Below are 14,812 nucleotides of genomic sequence, written 5' to 3' on the forward strand. Positions count from 1 at the left end.
AGTTTATGGTGTTAATCCCGTGACCACACTCTGCCTATTGAAGCCAAGAGAAAAGCCATTTTACTTTTAGGTTTGTTTCAAGTTTTTTTTTTTCAAGCTTGCTCGACAGATGTGCAGACTGGCCCAGTGAGAGATGGAGAAAGACTGTTATTTTCTTAGTTTCTTCATTGATGTGTCCAGCTCCTAAGCTCAAGGTTAAATGAAAGATAAAGTTGTGAGACCCAAGTCAGGTTGTGAAGGGCTACCTAGGGCTTTGCAGTCCCTCTCGGTAGCGTTGTCCACTTCATAGGATTAAGTTGGAACTTTTTGTAATCGAAACTTTTAAAATAAAATCTTAAAAATATTACAAAATCCCTGCTATTAGAAGCACATAGGACATTAGCAATGCCTTCAGTCTCTCTCGCGCTCCTCTTTTGGCTTTTGGGCTGTTAGTAGAGGTCTCAAGCTTACAGGACTTCGAGAATTTTGTGTGTGAGTGTGTATAGTAATTGGAATATTTATCAGGGAATTGGACTTGTTGACCCACACAGTTGCATTCAATCCTGTTGGAATGAGTAGGACTATGAACAAGGGGTTTTCATGGACATAACATGAAGCACATCAAAAACCTCACGGTAAAGACCTGCACATGTCTTACTTACCCTGGGGTATTTCACTGTAAAAGAAAAATAGTGTTGACACATGCAATTAACCTGAACTTGTTTTTTGTTTCTCTCTTTCCTGTTTTGTGGGGGTTTGTTTGTTTGTTTTCCAAAAGCAGGCCCTTGAACCTTACCTGTGGGTTTTGAATTTATAATTTTTCATTTAGATATAATTGCAAAAAATAAAGCCAACAGGGCCAGTATGTACCTAGCTGTTGTTAATATATGCTTCCTTCATTTGTGAGAGCAAATAATACATTTTAAAAAATAAGTTCGTTATTCTTATTAAAAATAACCCAGAGGGCAAGGCATGCTAATTACAAAAACAAAGAAAACTTGTATTTTAAGAAATTTTTTTAGAAAACTGTTTCAGTATAAAATACATTTGCTGGGAATTTATAAAACTCTATTAATCTACTGTCAGAGATCTACTGATCTACTAGCAGAGTTAATAAATAGACAGCGGAAATTAAAAAATATATCATATAGGCCCTAGTAACATTAGCATGTTCTTCAGAGAGACGTTTGTATACTTCCAGTAATAATATCTTGGGGTAGTTTTACGTAACTGCAAAAACTAAGACAATAAAGGCAGCTTAGGAATTGAATAAGTAATCTGGAATTCATTTTAATTCGCTGGCCTCCAGGTGTTGTAGGTCTGGAATTCCTGAATGCAGGTATCAGTGACTGACACAAAAACAAAAACCTTCAACCTGAAAAGACACCTGTATAGTGCCACAAGCTGAAAAAGACAAACTACGTATGGTCCTAACGAAAATAACTTTCAGCTATGAAGTTATTTGGTTTGAGTTAATCTTGGAGATAAATTTTAAGTGTATTGAGATTGATTTCCTGAAGCCAAGGACTGGCTCATGGGACCAATCCAGCTTTCTCTGAAGCTGACAGAAAACTTACTGTTCATTCCACATGCACCTGCAGAGCGAAATTACATGTAAAGACTGATTTTTACCAACCCGTTTGATTTATGCTGTCTTCATACTGTACCTGAGCTTCACTTTCATTTGACAGGATTTCCAGAGCTTCAAGATGAGACAAACCTTGGAATTCATCAAAAAGTAGTCCATAATGTGCTGTTCTTTCAACTGTAACTTGCTGGGCTCGCCTCTGTTTCTCTTTTTCTTTAGCTTCTCGCAACAGCTGCAAAAATATACATCATTTCTGTTGTTTTATTGGTAGTGCTGTAGGTATGACAGATTTTATTACTTTCTGCTTCTGCTTGTCTAGGAAGTGGTAATAAAATTTGGGGCTATATCACACCTGCAGAGCTGAAAGTTTAGCACTGAAATATCTAACTTCTTTTTTGATAAACCTCTCTAATAAAATATTTAAGTAGTATTCTAAGTGTGGTTTTCCCAAAAGTAATTTCTGACCATCATTAAAAAAACCAACAAAACCAAAACAATGAACAAACAAATAATCTTGTTTATGCTCTCAAAAGCAACATCAGCTATGGATACCGTATAATAAATTTAGCCACCAATTACAATGAAAGAAAAATCAAAAGGACTATTTCATACACAGCCTTAAAGAGTTATGCAATCCATTCCACAGACCACAAAATGGAAATAATATTATTTTCAGGACCTACTTACCTACTTGCATAAATAATGCACCTACATAGTATTTCCTTTAAAATATTTTTAGCAGATACGAAAGTCAGTTTATGTGACAGCAGGATTGACAAAAGAGATTGGCCTGATAAGGTATGACTTCTACCAAAAGTGGGGCAGAGCTACACTCCATATACTCGGGGACATTTTGGAGTGATCTTCTTATACACTCCGATTTGTGGATAAGGACAGATTAGCGTATAGAATAGGATCTTCTGTTCCCCTTCTGTTCCCAGAAAGGAATGTCCTCTCATATGAATTTGCAAGAGTAAAGCTGGTAAATGCACCTGAACTGCATCATAAGTCACATATAAGCCTCTGAATACAGGTGAACTCTCGCCACTTACACTATTCCATCATTCAAAATTCCTACAATATTGTCTTCAGTTATTCATTTGTTACAAGACTTACGATGATAGATCTTTCAGTCTCCAACTTTGAAAGATCACTCACAAAGTTTTACGTACAAATCACCATAAAGGAAGCACTGTGTTATACAACACATGAGAACTGATTTATGTCACTTTCTGTCTCAGATGTTTTGTGTGAATTCACATACGTTATTTATGAAGGCGTTCTCAAAAGCTCATTTTAACCCTGTGGTTCTTAACATGAGTTACTTGCTTTTGGCCTACCACAACAGTATCAGTCTGTTCACACTTACAATGACAAACACTAAAGATGAAACATCTTATTAAAACACCTTACTCCTCTTTACAAGGAATTAAACGTAGAAAATTAAAAGCTTTTTGCAACACCAATTGATTTCCACAGCTTTCCTCCTCTCAAGTGTCTGGAGAGCTAAAATAATTTTGTACTGACAGCACCTATACTCCCCTTTTGTTTTTATCATGTCTCTGAACTTTTAAACATGTCAGTCATGACTGTGTAAGGGGACCGTTAGTTTGGATGGATATTAAGATGTAACTTTTCACAGCTTTAATTCCTAATGAAACATATGTCATATTTCAGTATTACTCATTCCTAAGGAAAGGAATATAGTGATGTTCATGCTGGAAGATACCTATCTACAGTTGTTACAAACACACCACCGATTTGATTCTATCTCCAGAGTGTAATGATTTATCACCACATATACTATCTTAGTAAAATCACCAATTGCACATGTGATTATGCAGAAAAGATGACTTTACATTATGTTTTGTGGTTCTGTGAAGAAAAATAAAGTGGAACAAATATAAAGCATAATATTTATCTCCATAAGCCTAGCCAGTGTCTGCTGCAATAAATAAAGCCTCTCCCTGAGGCATCTGAAATTCTGGAAAAATAATCTGAAACTGCGTTGACAGAGCTGTATTTAAATAAATCCAACCTGAGACAGAGAAACTGTTCTTGCCATCAGTGTTTTGGTTCTCTTAAATCCAGGATCACTTTCTGCAAGGACATTCATGGTTGTCTTCCCAATAAATTCCAAAGCGTCTAAGCCTCCAGATAATACACTTTTCCCCTGTATAAAATAACACGATGTGGTTATTTTCTTTCCACTTTATGCTAACATGAACTGTAAAGAACACTGCTTTCGTCGATACTGTCTTTGAACATTCAGGCCCCTAAATTTTCTATGCTTTAAATAACAATAGGATTCATGCATTTATAAAATTATATTACTTTGTTCTGAACACATTTTCAAAAAGAAAAAAAATGAACAATACCCATATTGCTAGTTAATTAAAAGACTCACACTGGAGCAAATATAACACCTGTTGCCAATAAAAAAATATGAATAATACCACTTAAATTTCATCCAAAGTCTGTAGGAACATATTTTAGATATGAATAATATGGAGCCAAAGTCCATCATGAACAGGGTGACCCTGCCTTACCTAACTAATTTCTAAAATTTTGACACTAGTGATGACTCTGGAACTGTCTATCAAAATACAGTTGTTTTCCCTGTACCTTCAAATTAGCATTAGCCCTCTCTCAATTTTTCATGTGCACTGAAGAATTTTCGCTGGCTAAAGATTTCCATTTCAATCTGGATTATGCATCTGTCAGACACTCAAATGCTGATGTAACCTGGTATATAATGGAAAACCCTACCAAAGTCTCGAATAGTATTACAGGCAACTTACTGAAACCTTAAGTTGTTCTTTTTGTTTGGTGACATTCATCACTGCGGTATAGCAGCCTCTCTAGGTTTGCATAAGAGCACATTTCTCTTATTTGCAAATCTTATACAATGCCCATGTAATCTTACTTCTGTCCAGCTCTCACAAGCTCCATGATGCTCCACATTCTGTAGCAACAGCCTTGGGAATAATCTAGAAGAATCTCCCTCTGCTCCCCAAATCTTTGATATTAGAGTGATGAGACTGAACTGGATATGCACTAAAAAAGAATTGCCACTTTGTAAAACATGCTCAATGGGGAGTTAGTCTTCTATTTCTTTCTACTTGATGCTTAAGGTCTCATAATTTCCAAGGAAACACAATACTGAAAAGCTCAGAGGAAAACATTTGCTATGGTAATAGTATGTAAAAAACGTTGGGGAAGAAGATGACACAAAAACTGATTTGGAAACAGTATGGTACAGGATTTTGAAAAAGCTGAAACACAGAAAACCAGAAAAGGATGAAGTGCAAGACATAGAAAATATATGGAGACTGTAATAGGAAAGAACCCTGCCTCAATGAGTCTGCAATCAGATCACCTTCTGGGAAGGCTAATATGAAATGAGAGACTAGATAGAGAGGTGAAGGTAAGGGCCAGGGACTAACAATACAGAGTTTAGTAAAAGCCTTAAAATAAGCAAATTGAGTATTTTCTTATTTTATCTGCCTTCAAAAATGATAACAAATCTTATAATACTTTCTCTGGAAGGACTTAACTGTAAAAAAATTTAGATGATGGTACCACAACTATAAAAAATAGATTTCCCAACAATTTCCAGAATTCTGTATCGTTCAGAAGACTATATTTTTCACTGAAACTGGTGCCAAAGTAGTAACTGACTTAGTTGTATTTGACTTTTTTTTTTTAATTTGATGCAGTTATTTTGCCATGGAAGAGACTCTAAACAGACTGACAACAGAACTATTTTTACAAAGACCTACAACTTAACAAATGTGACCTACAATGAAGTTGCACGTAAAAATTATGAAGAATAACTAGAGAGGCCAGCTAAAATGACTCACTGTGTTCTGTACAGCATTAGTGATAGCTGACAACATGCCACGAGATCCAGATGAAGGAGAAGAAGGAATATTCTCAGAGCACCTTTGGTCCAGAGAATCTGCTGCTAACAAAAGAAGAAAGCAAGCTACAGCATACTTCCAATGCTATAAGTCACAAATTACAGTAAACTGGATTCTGTGATCAAAATCTTAAGTTTCATAAATGGATCTAATTTGGCAGTGTCAAAAAGTTTTGTCCAATTTCAATGACCTTGAACTTACGTGTAACTGGTGTTTCAGCTGCAGGAGGCTCTGCTGTTTCCAAAGATGCTGAACTTGCGTGATGAATTCCCAGGGTAGTTCCTGCTTTTTCCTTTACTGCTGTTATCCCATGACCTGCAGCAGAAGCATATTTTAGATTATATGATTTGAAAACTTATTACTAACAGTGCATAGTATTCTTATACTCCACAAATTATGACAATCAGAATAACTATTAAACCTACCTCAGTTGCTTATTTTTTTTTCTAGGTTAATAATTCACTTGTTTTACTATACCCAGCATATTAACTGACTACAAATGATAAAGCTGAAACACAATACAAATGACACTGGATCTGAAATGTAAAACTCGTTTCAGTGGCATACCTAAGTTTAGTTCCTTGCTTTTCAAAATGCTAAATATTGTACTACAATCAGTTTAAACAGAAATTGATGGTCCTCCTAATGCCATGAGGTCTGGCCTCATCTAGTTTTCAGAACTCTAGAACAATTAACCCACAATTAATGGACTGTGGGTGACTGCAGGGCTGAGATAAGGAATCTGCCCTTCCGTCTACTGCGTAAGTGCTATGTTAGGTAGGCATTTGAGGAATACTGACCCAGGTCCTCAAAGTTATTTCAGGATTTAAGCTCCTCAGTTGCTCATTTGAAGTCAAATTCTGAAGTGTCTCTCCTCAAAGCTGCTATTTAAATACACTTTGTAAAGTCTGTTGGTGTCAGATGACACAGATCGAATTATTGCTCCAGTGGCAGCTGAACAACTACAGAGATTTTACCACCTTTAGCTAATGCACACATAGCGACACCCTAACTCTCTGTTCTATTAAACTGGTCTAGTTTAATGTAAAGAATACATGTTACTAGTGTTTTTATCTGAGTAATTTTGACAGAGGAGGATTGCTTTGCTGCTTTTCTACACAGAGTTTATTTACACTAGTAGATCACATGGACTGGCAATATCCCGCTTTAGGACAGACTGGGACTACCTGGTAGTCAGCAAAAGGAGGCAGTGGCTTCCTAATCTGCAGCGGCCATTGGTGAAAAACACCACCTTTAGAAAAGGTTGCCGTCAAATTATCTGCCTATTCTGCTTCTGGATGTATCCACAAGTGTGTTCATGATGTGCTTCTCTCATTACAAATGATCCAGCTAGCACATCTTCCTGAGCTGGAAGTTTCCGCACATCAGCTCAGACGCAATAAGTAAACAAGCAACCAGGTGAGCAATATTTCTTCCCAACACAAAATGAAATGGCTTCAGTGACCCTATTTGATTTTTTCTTGCACAGTACACTGCTACTGCACCTCATGTAAAGCTGATCGCTTCTAGTAGCAGGACAATATGGAGTGTTTTAACTATCTGCCTAACTACTTATGAGCAATATTAATGACAACTTCATACTTCTTTGCTTTGTTACCTTAAACCCAACTGTAAATAGACAAATGATTTCAGAGATGGTGTTAATACAGATGGTCAGGCAGATACCTAGACATCTGAGGCATGAGGTCAAGCATAACGAGTCATTAAATGTTGTCCATATATTCCCACAATGTGTGCACTTTCTATTGGAAAATTTCAAAGCATCTTTTCTGAGTTTTAGTACCTACAGCAAAATAGCCTATCATTCGCCAGTGCTCTGCAGTGCTCTGAATAAACAGATACATATATATATATACACATACATATACCTGCATGTGTGTGTAGTCATACAAACATGCTTTTGAACATCTGATTAAAGAAAGACACGGCAAAACTATTTGAAATGGAGTAGGAAGAAGGAAAGCTTAGGTTTATGATTCTATGATTTCCAGATGGGTTGCACATCAGCTGCCCTATGAATTCAATAACAAATATACTCTAGAAAACATACACGAAGCAGCACTACTAAAAGATCACATACGAGAAAACTGGAATATCTGGAGGTAAACACGAAGGACAGATGTCCCCTAAGGAACAGACCAGCAGAAACAAGTAATTTTCTATATTACAGCTGCATGAGGTCCTGATGTTTTACACTGAAACAGAGAGACCAGGCAGGTCTCTCTTTTTTACCTGTCTAAAGAAAATATGACCATTGTCCATTTCATCTCATGTCTTACAAAATGCAGCAGTGCGTCCAACTGTACAGGACACACTAAGTCATGCACCAGTGATCTAAGTCATTGCTGGATAACTTCTTGCCTTTTGCAAAATCTGTTCCAATGCAGATACTAGAGAGCGGGGTACTACTGTGTCTAATCCCAGTCTCCCGGTTCAATGAAAATGTCAGCATGAATAGATTCTGGAGTCATTTATTTATGCTCCAGATTCCTGGGACTCACTTCAATAACTATGAATTGTGCTTTTAAACTAATGCAATAGGTACTCCAGGTAACATTTCTTTCCATTTCTCCTCATCACAACTTTTTAAATAAGCAAGAGAGTTCTGTTCTTTCTACTAACTTAATTTGGACTAGACTTGCTAACAAAATACTATTGTTCTGTAATGATATAAAAAATTAACTATGAACATTAAGCAAATAATTTATTTTAACTGTGTGCGAAAGTTATGAATCTTCAGATTAATTTCCCAGTTTTTTTCTGTACCTAAACATGTTTGTGGCTTTGTTTGTTTTTTTTTTTTAATATATTCTGTAATCCGGTTCTCATGGTTTTGCAGACAAGTTTATACTTCCAAGAAAAGGAAGCGCACAGTTGCTGTACTGATATTTAAAAACTTACAAAAGGCAGCATTTTCAGGGCTGTGGTTACACGCACTAGAATGATAAGAAAATATTTCAGGTCTGTTAAGAGTGGTTTTGCTGAACTAAGCTGTATGGCACATATGTTTGACTACAATAACAAACCCAGATGAGATCAGATGACCACAGCTGAAGTCAGTCAGCACTGTTAGACACACATACAGGCATAAACATGGCAGAAGGGCACGTCGCTTTGGAGGTGAAAATTACTTGTCATTTCAAAAGGCACAGAAATAAAAGAGGTTATGGTAGACACGCCTACATTTTAGAGATAAAGGTGAGATGGTTTTGTTACGCTGGGTGTGGTAACGCAACTGAGCTGATACTGTAAACTTAGGAACACCTCCAACAGCTCCATTTACTCCCCTGTAACAGCAGGGACAGAAGAGCTATGCGATGGGTGTTGCTAACTGTGCGCTTTTCGAAGAAAAGCATTTTTTCCTGTGTTGTTGCTTTTGTTTTTCTTGCCTACATTATTTCTTTTCTTCCTCTTGGCTGGCAATTTCAGCAGAACATCGTTCATCTTGCTAGGTGGAATCTTTCTCTTGTAAAGGAAGGTTTTGCAAGGAGTGCCTAAAAATGTGGCCTGCGTCTGAGTTTGCCCGATCTGCCCCCGGCCGGATTACAGTGTTTGCAACCACCTTAGTCTGATATATCCCACTTGACTCTACACTCCCGTCTTCCACCTCCCAGCTTGGCAGCCTTGGGTTCCCTCAGAGCCGAAAGAGGCCAACAGACACCTCCGGAGGGCAGCTCAGCACGTCTGAAATGTAAACCATTCTCTGTAGGAATCGTGCTCGCTTCTCAACCCAGGACTCCCTGCTTCAGTGGTTTTGGATGGGGAGGAAGAGGTTGGGATTCTGTCCCTGGCCACCGCGCAGTCTTTGTAACCTGTGCTGCAACACAGGGGCAGTTCTGATGAAAAATCGATCAAATTTAGTCTAGTAAGATGAATGAAGTTTCATCTGGTTCAAGGTAAAGATGAAGGCTGAGGCCTTAAATTAGCACCTGACACTGACTGAGAAACTGAGGAACCTGAAGATGGCTGGTAGGGGGAATCACTCCAACATATGAAGTACAGATGTGTGGAAAAAACAGCTGTGCTCTTGTTTTCTACATTAAAAAAGTGGGAACCCACTGTGCTCCCTTTGAGGCCACCCTATTGACACTCCACTTCAGGGCCTTACAAAAATTTTCTTCCCTGTAGTTAAAACAAAAGCACAGGCTAAATTCTGATAATACCTATGCTATCCAGTCAGTAAATCAGGAATCACTCCAATTAAGCTAGTAAATGAGTCAAGTTTCAAATCTCCTTATTGCAACAGTAAAAGGTTTTAATAACAGCCATAGGCATAAAGGCTGTTACAACTGATTACTGGTTCTCAACCTCTTCTAGATCATAAACCCATGTTAAAAGATGTAAACAAAGCAAAGGGCACTGCCATCCCCAAAAGCATGTCCAGAGGTCCTCCCATCTGTTACTTGCATTCAGTATTCTTAAACAGGAAGAACTGTGAAAAAGGGGTTTGCTGCTACAGCAGCCTCAAGTGTTATTTACAAAACAGCTGAGTGACCACCATGTGATTTCAGGCCCCAAAGCAGTTTTCCCTTAATCAGCTGAACTTATGCACTGAAAAAAAAAGTATTCTGAAGAGATTAACTGTCCTTTTATGACAACATACAGTACAACCATAACACCCAGCCTTTGTTGTTTGGGGTTTTTTTGTTTGTTTTATATCATTCTTTATTTCACATCAGGAGAATAGTATCTATAGAGAATGGAAAAGATATTCACATAATTTCAGTGCTTTAGTTTCACATTATCTGAAGCATTTGCATTTCTGTTCCATGCAGACTTCAATTTAAGCTATGCAATGCTGATTATTACACATACCCATGCGTAATAATATCCAAGCTCATGAGCACAGTGACATCACAAGTGACATTTAATTCTGTCATATTGAGCAACAAGAAAAGGTTTTCAGCAGACCAGGCAGAACTGTAGGTGTCTGATATTTCCATGTACCACTCTACTAGGTGAAGAACTAGATGAGGAATATACACAAGCACAAAATAATCAAGATAGCAGAATATTAATTACAAGCAATGCATGAGAGAGATGCATGAAGCAGCCTTATAGTATGAATTTCTGAGACCATGTACATTAAACAGCTGGTTCTATTTTTTATTATTTTTATTGTGTAAGCACACATGCATACAGCATGATGGAGAGGAGACTTTGCTTGGAAATGCAGCTTGTTGAGCATCATAACTCAAGAACCTTATGAATGCCATAATTCAACCACACAAAACAATACAGCATACGAAATGCAAGGCTTGTAGGAGAAGGTAATAACTTTCTTTAGGCTAGCAGATAGATTAGTTGAACAAAAACCCAAACAGGCAAGCTTTCAAGCATACAAGCTGTTTCTAAAAATGGAAGTCATAAGCTTCAAGTACAGACTGAATGTATTTTGCCTCACGCCCTGAGAATAAAAAGTTTGCGGTGACAGCTAAGCGGACCTAATGGCTTCTTGGTGCTGGTGTGGGAAGTTCTGCTCCTTCCATGTTCCATATTTGTCCCTTCTGCTTGCCCTGGCACTTACTTCAGTGAGTGGTTACAGGAACTGAAGAGGCAGAAAATGGATTTTTCTTTCCTCTAGAGTTATTCTTATGTCAGTTTAGCTTCCTGAACCAGATTACCGGGAGCTCAGAGGGGCATGAGTGCTGGCACAGGGAGGAGGAAGAAACATGCAAGGAAAAGAGAGCAGCAGGACTGCACATTTCAGTGGCTGCTGGCCATTAGACTGGCTTAGCTGCAGTGGCAGCCCATGGTTTTAGAGCAGAGTTTTATCAACACTGGCACTAAAATACTGGATGGTGTGATTGCTGATTTACTAAAAAATACAATTTAAAACAAAAGGGGTGAAATGGTGACAATAAGTATAACGAGTTGTGTCTGCAGATCACAGTGAGCCTACTTCTCCCATCTCATCATCCCAGCAGCTGTTTCAGTAGATCTACTCCACTGTGGTTCCACGACGACGGGGGAAACTAAACTTCCCGTACTTTTTGAAAACAAAACTCCTTACCTCATTAATGAGGCTGGCTCAATAACTTTGTTAGTGTGACATCTAGTGTCAGACACTAAGCATGGTTCAGGCAGCGACTGCTGCTCATCCAAAGGCATTAAAGAATCTGTTGTGCAGAGGAGTTTCACATCTGCCCTGTGGTGGGGACCCCGATCTAAATAATGTCAAAATCAGTTCAAAGACAACAAACATTTTCTTTAGAATACGAAACCATCACCAAAACAACCACTGGCTATATGTGCAGAGTTAATTAAAGACAGATAAGATATAAATTATATGGAAACTATCTTATTATTAGAAACGAAAATCAGCTACACTAAACAAATTACAGCCATGCAGTAAAAATGATAATCTGTTTGGGAGCTCTAAAGCAGGGTTTGAAGGATAATGAACCCGAGATCCCTGGAACAACCATTTCAGTTCAGTCTTAAAGAGAAAGTAATGTAAGAAATTATTTTTTTACAGTAAGAATGATTCCCAGGGACATGGCAGAGTCCCCATCACAGGAGTTTTTCAATATGTGACTGGACGAAGTGCCAGATAATCTCATCTAGGCGCCCTTTCCCACAAAAGCCTGGAATAGATGATCTTTCTATGTCCCTTCCAGCCTGGACTGTTCTATGACACTATTTGTTAAAAGCTGAATGTTAGGCCTTTAAGATGTTATCTAGTCCACCTCAGACCGTTTCTGCTACTTTCACAGAGTAAAATTTTGAAGAAAAATATAAGGAATAGTGAATATTTGTCATACTTAACCAGACATGCAGCTGTGTTGTACAAAGATAATGACAGAGCAACAGAAAAATCACATATTGGAAGTGTTGCTGATAAGTCTAATACAAGAAAGCAGCTTTACTCATACTATTCGCTACACTGAATGAATAAGCAAAATTAAAATGGACTGGGTCATGGCAAACCTATTTTCTGATGCAGAATAGGAGATGAAACATTGGTTGAACTGCTCAGATATTAAATGGAGTAATTTGAAGGGCAATAATAAATATTTATTAAAAAGAAGAAAGCTTACAGAAATTCCCAATAGTTTTAATCTATTTCTCTCCCTGTCTCTCACTAGGAATTATCATACTGAAGCAGATACATGGTATACGCAGTCCCACATTCTGTCTATGACAGTGACAGACAGCAAATACTGCACAGGATCAAGCATGAATTTCTGTAACAAACAACTAGGACATAAGCCCTCTATATCAGCAATATAAATGATTACCTGCTGCACTGATTTTCTGGAACAAATCTAAGATTATCTGTGTGGTCTTCCAAGGTGCCTTGGGTTCAATGAACATGGAAAAATGTCCGTTTGATTTCTGCTTAATTCAAAGTCTATTTTATTTAATAAATTCACAGAAAAAAGTTAGATCTAGAATTATTAGACAGTAATATGGGAACTCAACCCTATCCTGATCGCAGGGTCAGGAAATCTGTCTAAGTTGTAGATTCCAGGAAACGGGGAAGAGAAAATAGGGGAAGTGCAGCTTTACATACATCTGGTTTCAGGCTCTTTTCCAACTGCTCTTGGTCACTGCCAGAAACTAGATAGTAGATGGGTCTTCATGTGTGTGATATAGTGCAGCCATTCCCATGTAAAATTAAAATTATTTTTAAATTTTCTTTTTCCCTTTCTGCATGGGGATGCTCCTTTGCATAGGCAAGTTGACCTGTTCTAACTGTGCTCATTTAATAATAATTCTAAAAATATATATACACGGTGATGACATGACTATTCAAAATAGATAACATCACACAACCTTATCAAGTCAGGCTGCCTAGACAACAAACTTGTTCCCATATTTACACTCTGTGAAGGTAGTTAAGGTGCTGATAGAGACAGATGGTATGTTAAGAAGCCAATATAAATTAAGTACGAATTTTTAATGTATATGAACCAAGATGTTATATGGCCCCTATAAAAATGAGATCACATAATTAAAAAGCGCATGGAAATCCACAGAGATGCAATGCTGGCAGCAGGTTTTATAGACAAAACCAACAAACAGCTCTATGTCTTGTTTACTTATTAGTCAATAAGAAGGGCTACAACATACATTCTTGTTTGTCTCCCAAACTTTTTCCAACAGCATTTGTCATTTTCAGGCAAGCTTACGTCAATTGGGCAAGAAAATACCTATGACCATACTACCCCACAGAAAATGTATATACTTTGTGACACCAAACTGATTGCTCAGTGAGGCCAAGGCTTCTAAGCAACAGAAGACTGTGAGATTGCCACTGCAAGCCTTCAAGAACAGTAACTGGTAACAAATAATCCTATTACTCACAAAAAACATTAGAATGGCCATTTGATAGAACACTATTTATTGCAAAAGTTAAACAGAATATAAATATGGCTATCTCACAGGCAAAAACTGAATGACCTGAAAGAGTCCTGCTCTGAGAAACCTCCTGCTGTGACTATAAAAATGAACCAAAGAATTCATCAGCATTACAATTCCAACTGATCAAGAGTAAAATTACTTTTATGCACGTAAATTTTCTTCTTTTTTTTTTTATGCTAAGTCAAATTCTTTTCAGAGTGCTGTTGTTACAATGGTCTGAGAATATAAGAGAGGCAAGGCTCGTGGAAGTCTGTGTAAGCAGCACCCTTTATTAGACCTACTAATAGTTTTGGTAAAAAAATGGGCATAATTTTTGACACAGAGGCCTTTCTTCAAGTCTGAAAGAGAAGTGCTAAACTTAAATACAAGTTGAGAACACTTATGCAGTTCCACAGCTAGTTAAGCTGCCCTTGTCCCCATCGGCATGTTCTGTGTTCCCATCATCTCCCATTCACTAACATTTGGGTGATCCAAATGGTCAGCCAGATTAGGGAATTTACAAACTGATCCAGTTGAAGAATCTAGCTCTTACTTAATCTGCACTTTTCAAAATCAGTCCCATAAACCAGCTCCCCACTTCACTACATGAAGGCTACTGTTAGCATAAGAGAAGGAAGAAATAGATTGCTGGAGCAGGGCAGGCCTGCTCCTTTCTGCATAACCTTCACTTACATCAGTTTAAAGACATCTTAGAAACCCTTTCTGAGTTTAATTAGATACATTAATTGGTTGGACTGTCTGAAAGAAAAGGCAGTTATGAAATCTGGAGTGTACGTGTTACTGAAAAAAAGAGAGAATAGTGGAAGTTCTCTCCTCTGAGAAGCAGACAGAAATAATTTATTACCCATGGAACAGAGGAAGATTAAGGAGGAAAGTTATTTAGCCTTATATGGAATCATAAAACCAATATCTCTGTTGAATCTGTTATTTTTAG

The 14,812-nt window shown here is 37.6% G+C and overlaps 1 protein-coding gene across 4 annotated transcripts in view; it reads right to left on the reverse strand.

Annotated features, from left to right (window-relative positions):
- The window catches only part of FAM114A1 (family with sequence similarity 114 member A1), a 40,456-nt gene that overhangs the window by 20,616 nt on the left and 5,028 nt on the right, over positions 1–14,812 (reverse strand). For 3 of the 4 annotated variants that reach the window (XR_010606099.1, XM_065633463.1, XM_065633462.1), the window contains exons 4-7: positions 5,692–5,805; positions 5,431–5,534; positions 3,606–3,740; positions 1,647–1,799 (exon numbers count right to left, since the gene is read on the reverse strand). Coding sequence is in view for 3 of the 4 variants with exons in the window: in XM_065633463.1 (XP_065489535.1) it covers positions 1,647–1,799; positions 3,606–3,740; positions 5,431–5,534; positions 5,692–5,805 (506 nt within the window). In the remaining variant the exon portion in view is untranslated. The remainder of the gene's footprint in view (positions 1–1,646; positions 1,800–3,605; positions 3,741–5,430; positions 5,535–5,691; positions 5,806–14,812) is intronic. The other variant, XM_065633461.1, reaches the window with a different exon arrangement.

Source organism: Caloenas nicobarica, chromosome 4 (assembly GCF_036013445.1).
Source record: "Caloenas nicobarica isolate bCalNic1 chromosome 4, bCalNic1.hap1, whole genome shotgun sequence".
NCBI classification, from domain to species: domain Eukaryota; kingdom Metazoa; phylum Chordata; class Aves; order Columbiformes; family Columbidae; genus Caloenas; species Caloenas nicobarica.